We start from the raw sequence: 24,517 nt of genomic DNA, 5'->3' as shown, positions 1-24,517 counted from the left end.
AAAAACTGCCCAACTCTTCACTGAAGACCCAAAGTTGTCCCCCAAGTCTCTAAATAATAAAAATTTCTAGGCCCCCCTTCTTTATTGTAACTCTGTACATTCTTAAGAAAGTGGACAAAGATTTGCCAGTCTCCACATTGAGCAGTCATTTACACCCTATGAACCCGCTCAGGTACCTGCTTGGATCCTTTTCTGGCGGTGAAAAAAGCATCGCAGTTCTTCCACCGGCATTTTAGAGTTTGAAAGTTTGGATTAGTGTGGTCAGTCAACAGGTGTTGCTTTAAATGATCTATTACTCCAAATATCAGAGAGCAACCATGCCACTGGAGGGAAGACAGACAAGATCAGGTTAAAGAGCGCCTTCAGGGCCTGGCGGCATGGCCTAGCGGCTAAAGTCCTCACCTTGAACGCCCCGGGATCCCATATGGACGCCGGTTCTAGTCCCGGCAGCTCCACTTCCCATCCAGCTCCCTGCTTGTGGCCTGGGAAAGCAGTCGAGGACGGCCCAATGCATTGGGACCCTGCACTCGCATAGGAGACCCAGAAGAGGTTCCAGGTTCCTGGCTTTGGATCGGCGCGCACCGGCCCGTTGCGGCTCACTTGGGGAGTGAATCATCGGATGGAAGATCTTCCTCTCTGTCTCTCCTCCTCTGTGTATATCTGACTGTAATAAAATGAATAAATCTTTAAAAAGAAAAAAAAAAGGAGCGCCTTCAATGAGCAGTCAGAGCCTCCCTCGCTTGGAGCCTGTACATTATGTACAACAAAAACAAGCTCCTTGTTCACTGATTTATTCTAAGCTAGAGAATAGAACAGGGACTGGAGTTGTGGCACAATGCATTAAGTTGCCTTGTGTGATGCTGGCATCCCAAATGTGGCCTAGGTCAAGTCTTGCTGCTCCACTTCCAATCTAGCTTCCTGCTAATGCTCCTGGGAAAGCAGAAGATGACCCAAGTATACGAGTCTCTGCATTCACACAAGAGATCTAGAAAAAGCTCCTGGCTCCTGGCTTAGGAGTGGCCCAGATCCAGCTACTTCTAGCCATCTGAGGAGTGAACCAGGTGATGAAAGGTCTCTCTCCTAATTGTGCCTTTCAAATGAATAAACAAATATTTAAATAAATAAAAATAAATAATTTGACGAGCAGATAAACCAAAGCATCAATACTTATATTCCCTGACAACTGGAAGCAGGATATAAAAATAAACATCTACTTTTTTATTTCATGTACTTCTGTTTTGCTGAAACTTCTGCAGGCATGTGCTAACTTTAATAAAACAAACCACCTAGGAGACAGTATGTCGAGAAATTTCCATGTACCTTATAACAGACTTAATTAAGGTATTAAAAGCGTTTTATGTGAGATTTTTAAAAATAAGTTTTATTATCCTACAGTGGAAGGCATTAAATAGGTGTTCACATGTAAAAATGGTGAGCTGAAAGTAATGAAAATCTGTAAGTAGGCCTCGAGTCAAGCAATTCTAAGGTTCTGGTGAGAAGAACATGTTCACTCCTTACCCAACAGCGGTAATTCTGCATCAGATTCAGTCTCACAGCCTGAATGCTGCCATCGTAACAGCCAGTGTAAATCTATAAAAAGAGGTTTAATGTTAAACCAAAATTTACACAACTGTACAACACCCTCAAAATAAGAGCTCAGAGCAACTTTTAACAGCTATAGGAGGATATAATTCTACACATGATCAGTTCCCAAGTACCAATGTGGAATAGCAGTCTCTAGGACTTCCCATTTGGACAATGTGAAGCTGTCCTCATTGGCAATGTGGCTGAGAACAGGGGCAGGACTCAGAGAAAGCCGCCTCTACCTGAGCTGCTGTGACTCGGGCTTCTAACAGACTCAGTGCTTCGTGGCAAGAAAAGGATCTACTACAGAAACATGAAAAACCTGCATCTTGGCTCAACTCTAGTATTTCTTAAAATAAAATCAGGCTTATCAGAGTTCAGTCAATTAGCTTCTACTTATAGGTCTGCTATAATTATACCGCACTAGCCAAATCTGATACCATTTCGATGTTCCATTCAGATCATGGTGTCTCTGGAAAAAAGATCACTTTTTAAATATCTCCTATTTGATAGTGATATTAAGATTTATATTAAAATATTGTTCGCTATTAAATAGGAAACAATGTTCAACAATGCCATTGAGTTACTTCACAGCATCATTACTGAAGGAGACAGATATTCAATGAGCTGGCACATCAGAAACTCAAAGTGATAGGTAGTAATACTCCCATCAATATAGAGAATTTTAAGTGAATATATTCTATGACTTGGCCTTTTTACTCACCACACTCTTATGGATGGTCATACACATAATCATGTCTTTGTGTCCTCCATAAACTTGCAAGCGATCATGAGACTGAGGCAGAAAGAAAAAAGAATTAAAGTTATCTGTGTTTGTGTTTAACAATAAGCAGTCATTGAGGGCCTTTTGTGAGGTTTTTAACCAGACTTGAGGCACTGGTAACACTGTTAACAGAATTATATACTAATGGCAATCTTCCTGATAAGTTCCATTCCTCAAAGGGGAAGCTGGTAACCAGAAATAACAAAACCAACTTCTTTAGTATCAAACTTCAAACTGCACATAAGGACATAAGGGGACGTAGGCACATTTTCAGAGTCTGAGTTTTTCTCCAGGAACAACTGAAGCTTTGCCACCTGCAAGCCTGACCAGTATCTTCAGAGCAGTCTGACAAGCATACAATCTATGGACCAGCTGTTTCCTAATTAGCTAGAGTATTTGTGAAAATGCAGATTCCCGGGTTCCACCCTCCCAACATTACTGTATCAAAAATCAAACCCCCAAAAATCAGTGCTCCAAAATGGATTCAATCAAACTAATGAATCTAAATTATACCTGTAACTCATAGACTCGAACAAATTTATCCAGGCAGGCAGTCACCATCACTTTCCCCAGGATGTTCACCACCGTCACTGCATGATTGTGACCTTTATAGATCCGCACCAGCTCACCAGTCTACATCAGAAGAAAGGTTAGGTGAACAGACTGTCCCCCAAGATTCTGTGCTGATCTGGAAATCTGTCTTTCTACAAGTGTAAGAAGCCTAACTCCAAGGCCATCAAGACACATGCATAACTGTTTTAATTTTAACAGCTGACAGGCTCCCACAAGCAATTATTATGTATACAGAAAATATGAAATGGATCCTGAGAAAAGCTGGGGTCACAGGAAGGGAAGGGGAACACTTCTGCCTATTTTGCAGCTTTCAAAGGACAGGCTGAGCATTCCTAATCTGACGATCAGAAATCTGATCGTTTTCAACTGTCAACATTCTCAGGTGATGGATCATAAAAAAATACTAAATGCATTAAAAATACTGTACAAAATAACCTTCACTCTATTTGACTAGGGTATATACAAAACAAAATGAATTCTCTGTTTAGACTTGGGTTCCATCCTCCAAACATCTTGCTACATTTTTTTTAAATATTCCAAAACCAGGAAAACTGCAAAAATCTGAAACCCTCCTGAATCTGTGCTTGCACTTTGCCATCTCCCGGGATCGAGACAGCGAGTTCCCAAATGGCAGTACCCTCAGGTCTACGTACCAGGAAATAAGCATTCCAGAGCTGCCTCGATCAGCTGAGCTGCCTTGAAGCTGTTTTTCCTCACTGTTTTAAACGAGTCGTCATATTTACTTTTTTAAGAGCCTTGGCTACTGAATTTATCTAGAGCTTAACTGAAGCATGCAAACAAAACCGTACTTGCAATCTGCCTTCCATTAAAAATTTTAACGATGTCACAATTTCCAGACTGTTCAGTAATGTGTAAGAGTGTACAAATAGGGATTAATGTTAATCCTTTTACAGGATAAAGGGCTTATTTTAAAATGTAAGAGGTCTTAGGAAACCTTTCACTTTAGCTACTGTTTTATTAAGTTTCCTTATATAACATCACAGTGACTTACATGAATATTGTGAGCGTGAACTGACTGATCACTCGAACCACTGAACACCAGGTCATTCACCACCTTGAAGAATAAATGGGCAAGTTATTGTTTCTACAGGGTTCTCAGTTTCCTTTATAACTTGTAACACAAAGGGGATTTTAACTTCTATTTGAGACGAGCAAGAATTAGACCGAATTTCTCAAATTATCTCAACTAAAACTTAAGTCCTACCATTGGAAATGCTGGTGAACTGACAACTCTTAGAGTGATCATGAGATAGCCTAGCAGAGCAGGAAGGGTATAACCACATTCTACAGTAAAATACACTTGGTTTCTTGGCTAATGTATTAAAGAGAGAGTATCATTTGGTGATTCAGGCATAAGGAGAAAGACTGTGACCACTGCACTCTTTTCAACATTATATTCTAAATAATGCATCAGACGATCTGAAAAGTGCCATTCAAAACTCCTCAGCTCGTGCCAGACCACTCTTGTTCTCACACGCTATACTTGCCTTCATGCAAAGGATGGTTTTGCTGTGGCCCTCCAGAGTTCTGAGGAGCAGGCCGTTCCGGGCGTCACGTACACTAATGGTACAGTCGTAAGAGCCCACAACCAACAGCTTTCGGGCACCTTCCTGAGCTGTGGCAAGACAGCTGACTGCTCGAGGGCCATGACACTCAAAGACCTCCATGCGTTTGTTGTTCTGAAAAGTAAGCACTGTCAGATTAAGTAAAAGCAACCTTGCTAGGAAAAAAAAAAAAACTCAAAACAACAAAACTAAAAAATTAACCAAATCACTGTTTTAGGACTAATTCTCAATTCCCTGACCTACACTCAACATTTCTATGCTTCCAACCTCCATCATTCCCACTTCAGTCCTCCCTGCTGTGCTCATGGCCTCTCCCTTCCCTGATCTATTTGGGGGACAAACTTTTACATGACAGATCAATTCATAATTTCAACCACATGATTCTCAACCTAATTAGAAAATGACTGTTTTCATATTCCTTAATAATAAGGAATCAATATTTTTCCGTACTACATTTTCATATTCCTTAATAATAATCAATATTTTTCCATACATTTTCCAGGCAACAGACCCTAAAATTCTTCCACTATATTAAAAAAAATGATAAATGAATGTTTGTTTCTTTTCATCTACTTGAATATGTGTATGGAATCAAACTCCCAGAAATTTGGCAGAGATCAACAGTCGGGAGCCTGCAGAGCTGAGAAACTACGTCAGCCTTCCCAAAGTGTTAGGGACACAGAGTAATTAGAATTCAGGACTCGGTGGTGGACATGTCTGGGTAAGTAATCCTGGGCAAATCGAAGGAACTCCAGAGGAAAGCTTCAAAATTTACACCCAAGCCAAGATGCTCACATTCTAGATCTCTTTTTCTAGAGCTTTAAAATCATATAAAAAATGTATCCATTCAAATTTATTATCAGGGCTAGGTGCATCATCCATTGGTGTGTGTATGAAATGGGGCTGGGGACATGCTGACTGCAATCACCAATGTGTGTGCAGGCTGATGTGGGTGATGAACTGAACTGGACTCCACACTAGCCGGGACATACAGGAGTCTGGTTGCGGTCACCTCTGGCAAGGTTTCTTTGGGTACCTCCCTCTCCAAATGGATCACTGGACTTAAACTCCAACCATGGGGAAAAAATCACAGGCTATGTGGTCTGACCATGGAGTGCATGTGTCAAAACTTGGTTGCTGAGGCCTACACAATGGACGGCATGCCCAGATGCTCACGGGAGACATGACAACCAAATCATTGAGGCCTGCAGCGAAAACTAGTACCTTGGAGAGCAGAAATTACTCTCCTGATCTATTCATATCAAGTAGTCAGCTTGGCTGATTATACATGTGCTAGATTCTTTTACCCTAGGTTTCTTACAGCAGCAAGCATGTCATTTTACTGCATCCTTTATATAACTGCTGCATGTAGCATGTAACAAACAAATGACATGGTAATGATACATAGCACATATTCTGGGACAGGCATTTGGCACAAAGGCTTCAACACTGCTTGGGGTGCTCACAACACAAACTGCAGTGCTTGGTTTCAAGCGTCAGCTCTGCTTCTAATCCCAGCTTCTTGCTAATGCATACCACAGGAGGATGCAAAAGATGATGCAAGAACTTGAATCCCTGCAAACCACATGGAAGAACCAGACTGAGCTCCTGGCTCTTGGCATCAGCTTGGGCCAGCTTTGGCAGCTGTGAATCCTTGGGGAGTAAACCAGAGGACGGGACATCATTCTGTATCTGCCTGGCTAGCTCTCCCAGTACGCTCTCCAAGTAAGTAAAAATAAACTTTAAAAATCACTAAACATTCTAAATACACATGTACTACAAGAGGATCATGGGATATGATGCTGTAATAATTAATAATCCAATCTATGAATTCCACTTCTCAGATTACCTCTTTCATCCACTTCTTTTTTTTCATCCATACACTAACTTTTCTAATCAGCTTTCATCACAAGCCTCCAATGGCTGCCTTGCTTCTACAAATACCAGTCTTTCCCAATCTCATCATCTGCACAGTGAGTTTTTCTAAAATGCAAATACCACAAAAAAACGCAACTGCCTTCACAAAGTACACAGGGCCATCAAGAACTTCCTAAACCTTATCTGAGACCTAGCATATAACAGATGCCCATTAACAGTTTGCTCAACAAGTGAATTGATCTCTGGGTTATAAAGGTTTGTTGGCCATCTTTACAAGACTCTAAATCAGTTCCAAATTACACCAATGTCATATTCAAAAAAATTCAGACTGCTTTCATGGTGTGATTCTTAAAATGAATTCAGTCTTCTCCCCACCAACCACTCACCTTTATGTTGAAGGTGACCACAGTGCCATTGGCCAGTCCGGCATAGAGGATTCGCCATCTACTATGGAGGCAGAGAACCCGGTCTTCCAGCTCTAACTGCTCCATACACTCTCGGGTCTGACAAAAGCATACAACATCTATCAGCAGAGGGAGGTGGCAAATGAGATGGGAAAACAATTTCCCCATGAAAGCAAAATTTAATAATGAAAATTTTATTATTATTATTTTATGATACAGTTCCATAGGCCCTGGAATTTCCCCTACCCTCTCCAATATATATATATGTATTCTAATATATATTCTAATAATAACAGTAAGTATATATTCTAGTAGCAGTATGCATGCCTCCGATTTAGAATGTACAAGCTTTTCGAAGGAGCACTATGAGTTGGGTCTGAGCCCTCTAAGTAAATGTCAAAAATTAAATCTGCATTTGCAACCTGAAAAGAAAACTGGCTTATACTTTTGTATTCAGCAAACATGTTATTCATAAGGGTTTTCCTGCAATGTATTCATTAAACCACCTTCAAATTCCTGCTTTGCAATGGCTGCTAAATTAGTTGGGCCATAATTATCCAGGAAGTTTTTTTTTTCTTAATTTTAACTTTTTTTTTAAAGGCAGAGTTACAGAAGGAAGTACAGAGAGAGAAAAAGGGGAGAGAGCAATCTCCCATCTGTTGTTCACTCTCCAAATAATTGCAATAGCTAGAGCAGAGCTGATCCAAAGCCTGGTTCTTCTTCCAGGTCTCCAATATGGGTGCAGAGGCCCAAGGACTGCAGCCCTCCTTTGCCGTTTTCCCAGGGAATAAGCTGGAGCTGGATCACAAGTAGAACAGCCAGGACTAAAACTGGAGGCGTATGGGATGCTGGTGCTGCAGGTGGATTAGAACCAGCAGCCATGTGGAATCCCGGCATGTTCAAGGCAAGGACTTTAGCTGCTAGGCTACTGCACCAGGCCCTGTATCTTCTTTGTTAACCGGACTTTCCAGTTTATCTTCTTGCTGTCTTCCTATTTAGTGATCTATCATATGAACAGGGTTAATGAAGTCTCCAACTATTACTGTGAAACTTGTTAATTCCTCCCTTTTATACTACTCTTTTGTTTCACCTATTTATAATTGCATCTTCCTGCCACTTTATTGACTTTTATCATTATGAAATGTCCCCCTTTCTCCAACATCTGCCTCAAAGTGTTTGCCCAATATTGACATCATTGCCGTAAGCCCTATTATTTGTATAACACAATGCATATTTTTCAATTTTTTTTTACTTTCAGTCTATTGTATCTTTGATGTTAAAGTGTTTCTTCTTTCTTTTCTTTTTAAAAAAGATATATTTATTTTTATTGGAAAGAGATTAACAGAAAGGAGGCAGATTTTTTCCATCTGCTGGTTTACTCCTCAGATGGCTGCAACAGCCTGAGCTCAATCGATTCAAAGCCAGAAGCCAGGAGCTTCTTCCAAGTTTCCCATGTGGCGCAGGGTCCCATGCCTTGGGCCATCCTCCGCTGATCCCTCAGGCCACCAGCAGGGAGCTGGATGGGAAATGGAGCAGCCAGGACACAAACTGGCACCCACAGGGGATCCTGGCACTTGGAGGTGGAGGATTAGCCAATCAAGCCATTACATTTGGCCCTAAAGTTTTATTTTTTTGATTTGGTATTACTTCTGCATCTTACCTATATCTGTCTTTTGATTTTGATGGCATTTCATTTGCTTTTAATGTAATTAAAAATTCTTTTTACTTGTTCCATTTTGAGCCCTCTTTTTGTCAATCTATTTTGTCTTATACTAAATTTTTCAAGTATGTTATTTTGATTTCTCAACTAGCTTTCTAAGCTCAATTTATTCTGCTTCACCAACAGTGGCCTCTAAATTTAAGTTCTTCAGCCCTTTCTGAAATATACCTAGGACAAGGTTCAGTACTGCGTGTTAACAAGTCTTCCATATGAATCTAATGCACACTGAAGCTGTAAAACAGTAGCATCAGTTCTTAACAATCTACTTCACACTCATTCCCACTGAGATGTCAGAACCTTGTACTAACATAGCTCCATTCACTCCATCTCCTCTATGTACCTATTATCACACATATTTCACCCATGTGTATTATAAACCTAACTAAACATGTGGTTTATATTCACCTCATACATATCTGAATTCATACCAGAGTTCCCATTCTTCCCACTCAATACAGTTAGAGGTAGGTCATTATTACTCTTTGTGGTTTCTCTGGACTCACCCACCTTAACATGATAGCAGCGAATGCTGTGGTCACTGGAACCAGTGTAGAGGGCAGCATTCTTCTCAGATGTCTGGGTCACCAGCAGGCAGTTCACTTTGGAGCTATGGCCTTCAAAGACGCCGATACATTTCCGACTCTAAAGTCAAACACAGGCCACGTTATTACTTGTAGGATACAGATGATCAAGTAAGGTGTTTCTTCCTCAAAAAATGAGGCTACAACAGTCAGGTCACTACTTTATGCTCAGTGCCTGAAATAATGTCTGGAACACAAAAGGTCTTCAGTAACTAGCCATTCACTGAATGCCCAACTGATGCCTACAGGGTCTGAGGTACCTTCAGCTGGATGCTGAGCCATAACCAGAAAACACTTAACACAATCCTCCACAGCAAAAGACAGAAGCCAATTCTCTACCTTGAGCAACACTAATATAAGGACCAAATACAAACTATAATGCTAATTATCCAGCAAAGGTATGTATTTGATCGTTGAAAAGCAGATTTCATCAAAGGTTTTAGTGGCCTACATGTGGCTTCCACAGAGAACATTCTAAATGATATCTCTGTATATATACACAGATCTATTTGGGATGTAGACACACACACACCCTCTGCAATTTAGCTGTTACACTCATATTTCCTTATAACATTGCTTCCTTCCTTCAATCCCTCCCATTACTTCTCCCATCACTAGGTGGAAGGAGGTTACATTTTTGTTATCTATGGCAAACAATTTTCCTGATCCATCAACTAACTTTCAAAATTTCTGATTACAAAAATTACTTCAGTAGCACTTTCTTTTTTTTTTTTTTTAGATTTATTTATTTTATTACAAAGTCAGATATACAGAGAGGAGGAGAGACAGAGAGGAAGATCTTCCGTCCGATGATTCACTCCCCAAGTGAGCCGCAACGGCCGGTGCACGCTGATCCGAAGCTGGGAACCTGGAACCTCTTCTGGGTCTCCCACACAGGTGCAGTGTCCCAATGCATTGGGCCGTCCTTTGGCCCTGCTTTCCCAGGCCACAAGCAGGGAGCTGGATGGGAAGTGGAGCTGCCGGGATTAGAACCAACGCCCATATGGGATCCCGGGGCTTTCAAGGTGAGGACTTTAGCTACTAGGCCATGCCGCCGGGCCCTTCAGTAGCACTTTCAAGGCATTATTTATTCAGAAAACACGGTATTTCTAAAACTTCTTGGCTATCAGAGCCAGCAAACAGAACTTGACACATATCAAGTACTCGGAAGTTCTTTCTTTTTGAGAATAATGAATATCACAAATGTGAGTGTGAGGCAGTGGGAAAGGACTGCTCTCCTCAGTCACTTGGACACTCAGCAGCTGTCAGGAAATGTTTCCTCTAATGCTTTCTTAGTATTCTTGACAGCTCCTCTCTGCGACCTACCAGCGACTCAGCTGCCCCCACACCAACTCCAGGGGTGGCAGCTGACTGGCCAAAGCCTTCTGGCATGGGCTTAACCTCCTTTGCACCAAGTGAAGGTTCAAGCAGTATAAAGTCTAGCATGCTTTTCTGGTATGAGGAGGAGGAGGAGGGTGCGAAACACCACAATGGCTATTGACATCTGTCTGTGAGAAGGGGAATCAGCTTTTAGAAAGAAGTGATCCCTGAGAAGGCAGAGTAGAAAGACAAAGAGATCAGGTCCCCAGTGTCTCATTCTGAGGCTCACCCCTATCTTGGGATAGGCAGTAAATTCCCCATGTTGTTTAAGAGAAAAGAGTTGGCTTTTCGGATCTGGCGCGATAGCATAGTAGTTAAAGTCCTCGCCTTGCAAGTGCCAGGATCCCATATGGGCGCCGGTTCTAATCCCGGCAGCCCTGCTTCCCATTCAGCTCCCTGCTTGTGGCCTGGGAAAGCAGTTGAGGACTGCCCAAATCCTTGGGACCCTGCACCCATGTGGGAGACCCGGAAGAGCTCCTGGTTCCCAGCTTCGGATGGCATAACTCCAGCCGTTGTGCTCACTTGGGGAGTGAACCATCAGACGGAAGATCTTCTTCTCTGTCTCTCCTCTTTGTATATCTGCCTTTCTAATAAAAATAAACAAATCTTAAAAAAAAAAAAAAAAAAAAGAGTTGGCTTTTCTAAAGCCTGCTTCCCCAAACATCCAAAATGCTACATGAGCTTACCACCAGATTATATACACGGACAGTTTTATCCGCTGAGCAAGTATACAGTAAGTTCCCAAATATCTGGATTGCATTCACAGCAGCTTGGTGCCCTTCGAAGCTCCCTTCTGTGGGCTCATCATCATCTCCTGGCTCTGAGGATATTTCTAGAAAGTATGGACAGATTTCAGAGATATGGCTACCAATCAAAACCATTACACCATACAGAGGTTCCCAGATTAAACCAAAAAGACCTTCTACAGTCTAATTTTCCTAGCAAAATCCTATATTTCCTTTGAAGATTTCTGACAATCCTAGAATAAAAGGCAGCAGGGCAGGCCTTCATGCAGAAGCTTATATTGCTAAAGAAGTTTTTAAAGCCATGCATCTTCTTTTTTCCCCCACAATGGAAGTTTCCATCAATTTGGGAAAATCCCTTGCAGAATGAGGGTCTAAATGGCAGCTGAGAGGCACTTGTACCTCTCCACTGTTTCCCCTTGCTGCCAGTTATTTCTTTGAGAAGGACATTTAAGCAGTTTCTTCTTAAAGCAAAAATCCCTGCAGTCAATGAAACCTTAACACTAATCAGCTGAACACGGTTGGAAGCCGGATAAGAGACAGAAGAACTGCCAAGGCTAGGACTGGAGGACTGGAGGGATGCCAGGACTGCCCATCAACACAATCCTCTTTGGGACTGCCCCCACCCCCTCCTATTAGGTAACACAAATATATTAAAATTCTGGCTCTAACATGCATAAGCCATTATTCCCCACAGTTAAATATAAATTAAACTGAATGACAAATACCTGAAGAGTTCTTAGATGCTTTTATAGAAGAGATTACTGTTTGAGTTTCTGCCACACTACAAAAATAATAGCAAAAATGTTCTCTTAGTATCTATGTGGAAAGAATAGGTAGTAAATATTTCCTAGCTCAAAAATTTTTTTCTAAACAATGGGCAACAGATCAGCTTCTCTATTAAAATTTCTCCCTGAAGGGAAGAATGAATATTTAGCACAAAGTAAAATCTTTCCTGACAAGGGTTGGTTCTTCCATATCATAACTCCTACTATAGTTATATAAATCTCATTTCTAAGCAAATACTGGTTCAAAACTAGAAGCTTGCTTTGTTTGTTTTTGTTTTTTTAAGAAGACTGGGGCAGGCATTTTTGCGTAACCAATAAGTTACCCTTGGAGTGCCTGCACTTGAAGTCACATTGACCCTGCTTCTGATCCAGCTTCTGGCTAACGTAACACCCCAGGAGGGAGCAGATGACCATTCAGTGTCTGGGTTCCCACCACCCTTGTGGCCTCACCCAGCCCTTAGAGTGTTGTAAGCAGTTGGGTAGTAAAACAACCGATCTCTATCTCCCTGCCTTTCAAATTAAATGGGGGAAAAAAAAGGATTGGTGAAAGCTGTTCTGACTGAACCAATGCAACCTCCTTACCTTACGTGGATGCCATCTTTATGGCGAGTGACAATCTCACTGGTAGAGCTAACTTCATCACATCCAGAACGAGAAGTTTCTAGCGAGTTTGGCTCTGTAGTGTTCCAGGTATCCTTTTTGGATGGGCTGTCTGGTTTCTCCTCTCCGGATTCAGAGGATTCGATTGGTATCACTTCCAGAGGCAGGTTATTAATTTCTAGGACTTCCAGGGACGAGTCACTGTCGGGCTCATCTCGGACACTGTCCTGCTCCAGGCCAGTTCTGCTGTCTTCCCTAGTGGACGTAGTCACTTTCCCTCCTTTGGTTAACTTCCCGCTTTTAACCTTCCTCACAGGTTTAGCGGTAAACACATCCTGTTCAGTGTCACTATTCTCAGGAACATGGGTGGCACGCAGAGTTTTCTTCTTCCGAAGTTTCTTCTTTTTCTTGTTCACCTTTGTGTCAGCTGACGTCAGGGTGGATTCGGCCTGCTGCTCAGGCTGGTCAGCTGGGGAGTGGGGTTCCTTCTCCAACGGGGTTTCAGCAGTAAAAGATAATCTTGGGAAAGAACTGGTACAGGCTTCAGACCCAACGTTGCCTTTGGTTGGCTCTTCATGTTCTTTATTTATACTAGGAAGACTAGACGATTGGGAGGAGGGAGAGTTTTCTCTGTTCCTGATGCTTTCTTGCTCCACAGACAACTCGAGTTCTTGGCTAGGCTCATGGCAACTTTCTGTTAGCCCTGATAAGGGCAACGTTGCAGTCATGACTGGGTAAGCAGGAGAACTATTGCTCATCTCTCCTGAATCGAGAAGAAAAAAATTACTGCATCCTTTTTGCGGTTGCTGTTTATTTTCACAAACTAAAAATGTCACTGACTAGATCTCCACCAGACGCATCGGGGCTATATGCACAAAACCATGACTGTTACGGCTGTTACCACAGACCTCTGTGACCGCAGGACACGTTCCTGTTGGAACGCTCACTACTCTCGTATCAACCCCACAAATAACATGTGCGTCACTGTCCCTATGAAAGCTTCTTGCAGACAGGGACTGCTTCTTGTTTTCTCATTTAAAATGTCCATATACCCAGTGTTGTAGTATTAGGAGTCACATATTTACCTGACTAAAGCACACTTTTATGTCTTAGCAATTTTTCACTATACATTTCACCTACACATCATCCAATTTTTGCTACACACTAATAGTTAAAAAGCCAGCTGACTTAAAAATGTCCTCTTTCTTTAACTCAGTTATTTCATGTCTAGGAATTTTAACTCATGAAATACTCACAAATATACTGGAAGACACATTACACAAGACAAGTTAAGAAAGACTGAAATAATATGTATAAGGTAACATCTAGAATTTCAGTTTTCCAACTTTTCACAAAGGATATAAAGTTTTTAAAGAGAAGGAAATCTAAAAAAGTTATCTTGGAGAAAAAGTCACTATGTTGGTTAATTACTATGTTGGTTAATTACTATTTCTTTGTTTTTTAATCTAAAGTAAAAGTAACTTAAAAATCAATATGAAAGATAATAGGGCCTGGTGCAATAGCCTAGTGGATAGATCCTTGCCTTCCACAAGCTGGGATCCGTTATGGTTGCCTGTTAATATATTGGCTGCTCCTCTTTCCTTCCAACTCCCTGTTTGTGGTATGGGAAAGCAGTGAAGGGTGGCCCAAAGCCTTGGGACCCTGTACCTACATAGGAGACTCAGAAGCAGCTCCTAGCTTTAGATCAGCTCAGTTCCTGATGTTGGGGCCACTTGAGGAGTGAACCAGTGGATGGAAGATCTTTCTCTCTGTAAAATCTGACTTTCCAATAAAAATAAAAATTTTTTTGAATTATTTTATTTTTTTATTGCAAAGTCAGATACGGAGCGAGGAGGAGAGAGAGTGAGGAAGATCTTCTGTCCAATGATTTATTCCCTAAGTGGTCGCAACATCCGAAGCCAGGAGCCAGGAACTTCTTCCAGGTCTCCCACACGGGTGCAGAGTCCCATGGCTTTGGGCTGTCTTCCACTGCTTTCACAGGCCACAAGCAGGGAGCTGAATGGGAAGCGGGGCTGCTGGGATTAGAACTGGTGACCATATGGGATCCTGGCATGCTCAAGGCGAGAACTTTAGCCGCTAGGCCACTGTGCCAGTGCGCCCCCCCCTTTTTAAAGAAAGATAATATACATCTGATACAGGTATCTAAATTAGTAGGGCAACAGGATACTGCTAGCCAAATCTAGAGTAATTTTCAGACTTTTTGTTTATTCCAGAAATGAAACAATGCCAGTTTGCTTGACTTATTTTCAACACAGTACCACTGTGGTTATTCAAGTTCACACAACAGGACTTTTCCTTTATATATTCAACTGAGAGGTGCGGAGACAGAGGTGGTGAGGGGAGGGCTTCTATCTGCTCCCAAGCCCTATTTCCCAAAACTAGTCATATTGCTGTTCTATGATTCCAAACATCAGAACCTTCTGCTTTGCATCATAGCCACCTACCACTCAAGTTTGTTAATCCTGGCTTCTTTCGGAGATAAATTCAGAGGATACACCTTATCTAGACAGTTGCCTGAATAACTTCAACTCCATGCACAAAAACCAAACTCATGCACGTGTCCTAATAAAAGTGTTAATACAAAGTCAACTCAGTAACACTAGATTGGAGAAAACCAGGAAGAGGTTACTGATATTTAAATTCTCTAAAATCTTTTAAAAGAATGACCCTGAATGAAGGAGATTTCAATGAAAAAATTAATTAGGATAACTTTTTTTTTTCATGGCAAGAATAGTTTCACACCACTCAAACAGCTGCCCTTGTCCCACTGCAGGGATACCCTTAATCTAGAGAAAAGTTTACATACTCTGAGCTTGCAGTAATCCCTTGGACTCATGGTAGGCAGAGCCTTGTGACACAGCATTCGTATTCTCTTCTTGTTCAGGAGACATGGGCTCTTGTTTAATATTAACTGATGAGTCTGGAGCAGGGACACTGCCATGGGCTGGGAAGGTGGATGTGTTGACTTGGAGAGGGGTTCCTGTGGATGAGGGAGACGCATGAGACGATGGGGGCTCCAGAAACGCTGGGTGAAAAGGTGTCGGCAGCAGTGTGGCGTCAGCAGATGTCTGAGACCTACTGTTCCTTTGTTCTTGTGTGAGGCTACAGGGTATCTGGTCTGGGTGCTCAGAGGGTTCATATGTTTCTAGAATAGGAACCAGAAATACAAACAAATGTAAGAATCTGGAAAGCTACTGGTTTCTCAGTGAATACGTGTTTTTAGAGATTAGGAGACAGTTTTAAATCAATGCACTGGTATGTATTAGTCCTTCATAATTCTTCAAAATAAATGTGATAACCTATGCAACTATCATCAAGGTGTCAGAACATATTTCAACATTCAAACTTCAAAATTTTAAGTGATTTATTTCGTTATCTCATAGAAAAGCCAAGAGTGGAACCTAGTCTTGTGATAACTAATTCAAAGCTCTTCCCTTAAGACACTGTCTCTCTGGCTAGGCATTTTTGGGGATATATAGTTTATGGGTCTTTCCAGAGAAGGACAAAACCAGAAACAGAAATCATGATGTATCTGTAAGTACCCATTATTCTCCTCTAGAGGGTAAAATTGTAGTAAGACACAGAGGCCCCAACCCATCAGACATTCTCTGAATACCTTGCAATCCCTGTAGTATCTGTATCCTTTGGGTCCTCAGTGCACTCATCTCCACAGTGATCTAAAAATAAAGTATTCTGTTAAGCATGCTGAAATCCAACTTGAAAGACAATTCCATTTTCATCACACCTTCTGTATGTTGTCACCTGCTGTTTGAGCATAAGCAGTCTCTGAACTTCAATGTAAGCTGTCTGAAGTGCTGCCCGGGCTTGCAGAAGGCTGTTATCCATGCACTGTAATGATTTACTTAGTTCTTCCTCCCTTAAAGAAATATTCAGCAGCTGGTCAACCTGAGAACGTTCTGCAAGAAATCAGATAGTTTAATACTGAAATTTCTCTTTAATAATACAACTCCTCAAAAAATGAACCGATTCTTTAGGGCAAGTCTTTGTTTTCTCCCTAATGGGTCATATTGGAGATCTATTGATTTTCACAGAACATGCATTGAAGGTAATATCAAAGCTAGAAACTAAAAATTGAGAACTGGTAGGCTGCAGGTATCTCACAGGTTCAAGTACACTATTACTCTGTACTGTCTTACCTAATTACCTTCCACAAAATACCCTTACAGGTGAAATCCATGTTCTAGGAAAATCAGCTTTGAGGTGGTATGTTCCATTCTTTCGGTATGCCATTCTTTTCACACAGGGCTTTTGCTTAGATCAAGGGTAACATCTAGACTGCTGGCTCTCTCCTCCTAATCTTTATTTTTCCACTCTGTTAACTCAAAATAGTTCTGCTTATTACAGAAGGCTTCCTGAGGAAATACTGCTTTGATAGAATACATTTAAATGTTCTACTATGTGTACATATTCCAAGACCTGTGTTCTAAATTTCACACCCACACATCAACTATGATATCCCAACTTAAGTGTCTCAAGGGTCCTTCAAGCAATGAATCCAAAAGGCATTATGCCATCTTTCTGCACTTTCAACTTACTCCCATCAGGGAATTTTCTATCTCTACTAACGATATCATCATTTATCTAGGCTAAAACTGGAGTCACCCCTGACACCTCCTCCCTCATTTATCACATCCATCTGCCACCCCTCTCTGTGACATGACTCACTTTCTGGTTATACTGCAACTGGATTTAAGTCAACAGAAAGTCAAGAGTCCCAGAGGCATTATCAGTGAGAGGAAAACTGTTCCTATCTACCCTTTGAAATTCCATTAGAAAAGTAACCAAGATACCTCAAAAATAGAAAATGGGGAAAAAGGCTACTTATACATTACTAAGAGGCATAAAATACTTACTAAATATCCTGTCGCTTTCATCCCACCTAAAAGGCCCAATGATATTTTCTCACTTTATAATATATTAACTGTATTAACTGAGATATATTAACTGTAACTTACAGCTGTATGTGATCAATTTCTGCTATTGTTATAAATGGATGTTGTGGGAAATCAAGCTTTTCTCTACCCTTCAGCCAGACAGCAATAATACAAAGAAATGATACACAGATCATTAGTGTTTGATCACTGCGAGTTATATTCTGGGTCAAGTTGTAAAAAGGCTAAGGTGCTATTAAAATAATGCTCTGCCAGAATATTCCGCACCATACCTTTCTTTCCTTTAATTTTTCTTCTTTTATTCTTTCTCTCAAGACTTGGGAGTTCAGGAGAAGATCCATCCTGAAAGGATAAGACAAGTGGAAAATACTAAATAGGTAAAAGCTGTCATCTGAGAGGAGTGAAAAACAATCAGTTCCAAGATGGCCAGACACTGCTCATCATGTCCCACACACAAGGTACAAACTTAAATATTACTTGAATGAAAGTACTGATCTAAAAAAACAAAACAAAAAGGTGGAAAATTAAAAAAAAAAAAACTAAATGTGAGGTAAAACAAAGATATCCTTTGGTTATAAGACAATTGTTAGCACGAAAGTCTATTTTCAAGTATTCAACGTCTGCTACATACTATTCAGTTCAGAGGAATCCAGTAGGAAGCCAAGTTCTTAGCTACTCCGTGTACTTGTTTTCCCAAAGGACCAGAATCTAGACTATGTATCACTACCAAGAGCTTTTTCAGCAAGGGGAGCCTGAGAAGGCAAGGCAATATAAACGACAGAGGCATCAGACAGGGAGTGAACCCGCAGATGGAACACCTTCTTTCTCTGCAACACCTTCTCTCTGTAAATCTGCCTCTCTGATAAAAATAAATCTTTAAAAAGAAAGGAAGAGAAAAAAAAAAAAAGAGGGAAAATCTTAAAGGGCCAGGCTGTGTAACGGTCCAAAGCTAGAGTTACAGGGACTAAAAATATATATACACTATGCTCATAGATATGTACTCTAGTAGTATTAAATCACCTTAATATGATGCCTAGCAGTTGGGGCTCATCCAGGCCCTATAAACACAACAGAATTCCTTTCTCCAGCAGTACAGAATGCAGCTATGGAAACATTAAGTTATAGCTGAAGATAAGACTTAGCCTTGGTCAGGTGATAAAACCACCATTGGCTTGGAGTTTAGTTTTAGAGATGACCTCATATTTTCCTGGTACTGTACATTCATATCAGGTTACACTGAATTTAGCAGAATTACTCAGTGCAAACAACCAGTAGGATAAAAGAGCCTCATAATTCTGCTACTCTGGAGTGCAGTGTGTCAATCTCAGATGCCCAAGAAAAATTCAACAGTACACTTCCCTTATAAAAACCAAGCTGGCACAAGAGATAATTTACCAAAAATACACAAGAACTGTACTCACTCCGGTGGCTCTTCGTTTCTTCCTAATACTCGGGCAATCGTTTTGTTCAGCACCGGAGGTACAGCTACTGTCTGTGGCTGCATCCGCTAAGCTGGAGCTTGCTAGGGCTAAGGATGCATCTGATGGAGAGTTTCTTTCTCTTTTACTCTCCTGAGCAGTCTGACGCTCGCATGGTGGTGTAGACCTCTCCTGGCTGCTCAAGTCTTCAGCTGAGTGCACTGCGGGCATTATCCGGTCAGAGGGTACTTGTGCACTGGGTTCATCTGCTCTCAGGGTGGTGCCCAGAGACGTCGCTTCCTGTTTAAGGCGCAGCATTCCTTTAGGACTCTGTGCAGCCGCCAGTGAGTTATTCAGCGACACAACCTGCTGGGGCTCATTTTCTTTGCTCGCAGTTTCCTCAGTGAAGAAGCTATACATGGAAGGAGCCCTGTCCACAATCACACTGCTCTCAGAAAGGCTTCGCTTCCTCGCCAAGCCAGGAGAGGAAGCGATGGAAATGCCTTCCCAATGGAATCCTTCTCGATCAGACAGATCAGGTTCCCCATCCAAATCTAAGGCCTCTTGCTCATTTTGAACCAGGGGTACCATTTCTATACCGAACCTTAAGGCAAAAGAAAAAAACATGAACCAGATGTAGTTGAGGGGGATACACACTATTTAACGTGCCAGGCTTCACTAAATACCGAGGACACAAAAACGAGTTAAGATGGTTTTGTCTTCAAGGAACTCACAGATCCTTATACAGCTATGAGAATACAGGTAAGGGAGTAAAAGCTGGGTTTAATTCCAAGTGCAGCTGTAAAGCTGCGACAGCAACAACAAAAGCAATTGTAAAGCACTCAAATAAAAAAAACAAACAAACAAAAAAAAAACCTTTCATTGAGCACTCAAGCCAGGCATTATGCTAACAATCTATACCTCTCTTGAGTACTACTCACGAGTGTAGTAAAGAAAAAAGGAGCAGAACAAATCCATTATTTCAACAATAGAAAGGTAGTGCGCCATCAGTTCCAGACAGAAGGTAACGGGAGTGGTTACAATTCAAAGTCCTACCAGGAAAGATATGGATTCACACATACATTTCTTGGTGAACTTGCTTTCTAGCCCCTTTAGGTGGTTTTCCCCTATACCTCCACTGCGTTTCTCACAAGTATGGGGGCTTCTATTTTAACTGGCATTTCCTGATAGTGAACATTTTATTTCATTTGTCAAAGAACAGTACTCTAATATTAAACAAAACTAGCCATTTACAACGGGTATTTTTGATAAACATTTAACTAAATGAAGCAAGCAAAATTCTGCTGCCCAGGGTCAAAGGGTAACTTAAAAAGAAAAAACAAAGAATCCAGCAATTGCGGTACTTGAAGAATGAACCAATGGGGGGGAACTTTTTGTGTGTCTCAAATAAATGAAACAGAATTTTACAAATTAATAGAACACAAGAAAGAAAGAAAACTAGATACTGAAGAAAGGCACCAAACCTGGGTAGGCCTTTGCCCAGCTCTTGTTTTTTCTTGGTTACTTGCTGAATGACCTGTTCCCAGTTGACATTTCTCCGAGACGCGTTGAGGATCTGCCGTAGGGTTGGCTTGAGTCCAGATTCCTTGTCTGTCTCACTCTTTCGATGACCACTAATGTTGCGAATTCGGCGAGCACTGTTGAGATTCGGCTCAGGGAGGTGGGCTCCAGTTTTGCTCTTCAAACTGATGTGCCGGGTTAGATCTCTCTGGAGTGAGGCAGGAAAGCCAAGCTTGCTTAGTTCAGGCAGAAGGGGGCCTGAGGGTTGGCCGCTATCGTCCTTTGGAAGCTCTCCGTCCAAACTGGTGATCTCAAAGCCTTCTGTTTCGCCAGATCTGTGACATTTAATGGAGTCATCAACCTGTGCATCCTCTAGGGAGGTCTTCAAGTCTAACAGTAAGCTATGGTGTGGGCTGGGTGCGGATGTCGCTGGCAACTCAGACTCTTTCTGGAGGGGTGTGGAGCTACGTGGGGAACCAGACAGATTTTTAGGTGTCTTCAGGACTTGGTTTTCTCCCTCCTTCTCATCAGAAGCCTGAGTGCTACAGGACAGAACTTGTGTCGTGGAAGAACCCAGGGATCCAGGCTTTGTTCTGTGCTTTTCCTTGCGGGATGTCTCCCTGTCGCTTTCGTCTCCTAATGCACGCACCTGGAGCTCGATCTTCAGAGACCCTCTTTCTGACTCCTCTACGTTCCGGCTCATTTTTGCATAGTTCTTGGTCCTTTTAGAACTGCTGAGCAGTGGAGTTTGCAGTGACTCCTGACACTGCAGCACCTCTTTGGCTTTTCGTAATGTATCATTTAAACTGTCATTGGGTTTCTTGGGAGGGCCAAATTTACTTTTATTCCCCTTTGAAGTACGAGGATATGAACCACGCAATTTGGAACTCGAAGAACCATGATTATTTTCCTTACTAGGTTTGTTCAAGGGATTCAAGTATTCTCTGGGCAAAAAAGAATTTCTTTTGGTGTTCTTTGAGGGATTCTTTGAATCCTGTTTTTGAGGAATTGATTTAGTGGCTGGCCTTGGAAGGGGCGGGGACTTCACTGCTGGCATCTTATTGGAGTTATGTTCTCGTTCAGGTTTTTCTGTAACAGCACACTCTCTCGCCCCCTCACAGGGAGCAGTGCAGTCAGAAGTGGCTTTGTGATTAAGAGACCCAGTAGGTATTTCTTTTTGTGCTGACATTAGGAAATTACTTTTACCAGTTTGAGGGTCTTGCATTCCTGTGGGTATTAAACTAATATCAGACAAAGGTTTATCTATCTTTTCTGAATTGTTACTACTGACTTCTTTCAGAGCTGACTGTGGATCCAGAGTCTTCTGGGAGGGATATGGCGTCCAGCGATGCTGCTTTTCCCTTGTTACATTACTATTCTTTCCACCAATTTTGGAAGCTGCAGTGTCTGTCTGTTTAGTGGTCTGGCTTTCCAGTTGTTCAAAATTGAAATTAAGTAAGTTCTCTGAAGGATACTTATCACTTGTAAATCCTTCAGAAGAACCTCCATATGCAACAACTGTACCCACTTTATCACTTTCTTGCCACTGCCAATTATATCTCTCCTGACCATACAGGCTTGCCTTACTAGATTTCTTGTTCCATGGCACAGTCTTATCTTCCTTTTGAGAGTTAGAATTTCTGTTCCGCCCTGGTTGAAATCTGTCTCTAGGGCCACTGTAATTCCAGTTATTTGTGCTACGTGCACTGGATTTCCAGTTTCCATTACTGCTGTTCATATGCCAACTGGAAAAACCACCTGTTCCTTCAAAATGCCAACTGGAATTCCTTCCTGTTCCATTATGATTCCAATCGACTAATCCACTATTTGGATGCCAGCTACTCCCAGGGTTACTATGACTGTGAAACCAATTCAGGGAGACTCCTGAAACATCCGTATGCCATCCAGAACGTCCTCTTGCTCCACTGTTCCTCAAGTGAGAAAAACTATTTAACCTGTTACTGTTAAAGCCATCATTCTTCCATGTCCAATCCCACTGTGGAGGTCCACGGTGATGCCTGCCTGCTTGACTGTAACTCTCTCTGTCTTGGTAAGGGAGCCGATCTTCTCGTCTCCTTTGGGGTCGTCTGTCATCAGAGTTTATTTCTTTGCTGCTCTTGGAAGGTTCATCTTGTCTGTAAGAAAAAGAGTTTCTCATTAATGATTTAAAGGCATTCTCAAGCTTCCTTTAAAGGCATTGTCCTTCAACCTTTCTTCTACCATCCTCTCTGTTAAGAGTACATAATAGAGCCTATTTTTATATCTATGAGATAGTTAAATCTGTATTTCTCAACTCATTAACTTACACTTTATTTCCCCTGTACCACCAGGATTATGTAAAAGTTGGCCAATGTTCGTTCCTCTTCCTTTCTTTGATTTGCTCTTTTTGTTGTTGTTGTTCAAGAATCCAACTAATATTTTATATTATGGAGCTTTCTGATTTTTTTAAATTTTCCTAAAAAATCTCCACCATGCCAGGGCAGGTGGAGCAGCCAGGACTCAAACTGGCTCCCAATGGGATATCAACACTGCAGGTGGCAGCTTAGCCTACAGTGGCTTTCTCCCAGCCTCATGGAGCTTTCTTAAAATAAAAACAATATCGCTATGGTTAGTTATCATAGTTAATAAAATACTATTTCAGCTTAAATTCTTTCTGCAAAACGTGGAGCGGCTGACACTGTGGTGTTATAAGCTGAGGCACTGGCATCCTATATGGGCACCAGTTTTACTCCCAACTGCTCCACTTCCAATCCAGCTCCTTGATAATGGCCTAGGGGAAGCAGCAGAGTATGGCTCCAGTGCTTGAGCCCCTGCACTCTCGTGCGGGAGACCCGGAAGAAGCTCTTGGCTCTTGGCTTTAGACTAGCCCAGCTCTGTCCATTGCTGGCCATTTGGGTAGCAAAACAGAGAACAGATCTGTCTCTGTCTCTCCAATAAAAACAAATCAATAAAAAAGAAAAAAAGACTCAATCCATTTTAATTGGAAAGATACTATGCATGGTTATTTTCAGTTAAAGACATTTTATCAAGCACCTATTAAATGGCTGTTAGCGGTAAAAGAATTTTTTATGTTTCATTCTTGTTCATGACCAACTTACAACTAGCTGAGGTCATAAGGTAATAAGATGCAATAAACAACGGAGCTAGAAAATCTTTTTAAAGAATTATTATACTTTTATTGGAAAGTCAGACACACAGAGAGGGGGAGAGACAGAGAGGAAGATTTTCTATCCGCTGATTCATTCCCCAAGTAGCCACAACCGCAGGTTCTGAGCCAATCCAAAACCAGGAGCCAGGAGCTTCTTCCAGGTCTCCCACACAGGTACAGGATCCCAAGTCTTTGGGCCGTCCTCAACTCCTTTCCCAGGCCACAAACAGGGAACTGGATGGGAAGTGCGGCTACCGGAATACGAACCAGCACCCATACGGGATCCTGGTGTGTGCAAGGCAAGGACTTTAGCTGCTAGGCTACCATGCCAGGCCCTGCAGCAAGCAAGTTTTATAAAGAAGAAACAGCTCTGGGCCTGGTGCAATAGCCTAGTGACTAAAGTCCTTGTCTAGCATGTGCCAAGATCCCATATGAGCGCCAGTTCATCTCCCAGGTACTCTACTGCCCTTCGAGCTCCCTGCTTATGGCCTGGGAAAGCAGTAGAAGATGACCCAAAGCACTGGGACCTTGCACCCACATGTGAGACTAGGAAGACGCTCCTGGATCCTGGCTTCAGATCAACTCAGCTGGCCATTTGGGGAGTGAACCTGCAGATGGAAGATCTTTCTGTCTCTCCTCTCTGTAAATCTGACTTTACAATAAAAATAAAACAAACCTTAAACAAACCCCAGTAGCCTAGGGGTTAATGTCCTTGCCTTGCATGCTCTGGGATTTCAGATGGGCGCTGGTTCTAATCCTAGATGTTCCACTTCCCATCCAGCTCCCTGGCAGTGGCCTGGGAAAGCAGCAGAAGACAACCCAAGTGCTTGGGACCCTGCACCTGCATGGGAGACCCAGAAGAAGCTCCTGGTTCC

General features: G+C 41.9%; 1 protein-coding gene across 3 annotated transcripts in view; it reads right to left on the bottom strand.

Annotated features, from left to right (window-relative positions):
- ZNF106 (zinc finger protein 106) overlaps nt 1-24,517 on the bottom strand; it is a 55,991-nt gene that overhangs the window by 741 nt on the left and 30,733 nt on the right. For all 3 annotated transcript variants that reach the window (XM_004578144.3, XM_058665999.1, XM_058666000.1), the window contains 17 exons: nt 20,458-22,629; nt 18,977-19,577; nt 17,828-17,897; nt 16,405-16,559; nt 16,259-16,319; nt 15,449-15,787; nt 12,604-13,384; nt 11,962-12,017; nt 11,177-11,322; nt 9,037-9,171; nt 6,792-6,908; nt 4,450-4,641; nt 3,954-4,016; nt 2,882-3,001; nt 2,309-2,380; nt 1,519-1,590; nt 177-323 (listed from right to left, as the gene is read on the bottom strand). In XM_004578144.3, the coding sequence (XP_004578201.2) occupies nt 177-323; nt 1,519-1,590; nt 2,309-2,380; nt 2,882-3,001; nt 3,954-4,016; nt 4,450-4,641; nt 6,792-6,908; nt 9,037-9,171; nt 11,177-11,322; nt 11,962-12,017; nt 12,604-13,384; nt 15,449-15,787; nt 16,259-16,319; nt 16,405-16,559; nt 17,828-17,897; nt 18,977-19,577; nt 20,458-22,629 (5,299 nt within the window). The remainder of the gene's footprint in view (nt 1-176; nt 324-1,518; nt 1,591-2,308; nt 2,381-2,881; nt 3,002-3,953; nt 4,017-4,449; nt 4,642-6,791; nt 6,909-9,036; nt 9,172-11,176; nt 11,323-11,961; nt 12,018-12,603; nt 13,385-15,448; nt 15,788-16,258; nt 16,320-16,404; nt 16,560-17,827; nt 17,898-18,976; nt 19,578-20,457; nt 22,630-24,517) is intronic.

This window comes from Ochotona princeps, chromosome 6, assembly GCF_030435755.1.
Source record: "Ochotona princeps isolate mOchPri1 chromosome 6, mOchPri1.hap1, whole genome shotgun sequence".
Classification (NCBI taxonomy): Eukaryota; Metazoa; Chordata; class Mammalia; order Lagomorpha; family Ochotonidae; genus Ochotona; species Ochotona princeps.
This window is presented reverse-complemented; position numbering and strand designations above follow the sequence as displayed.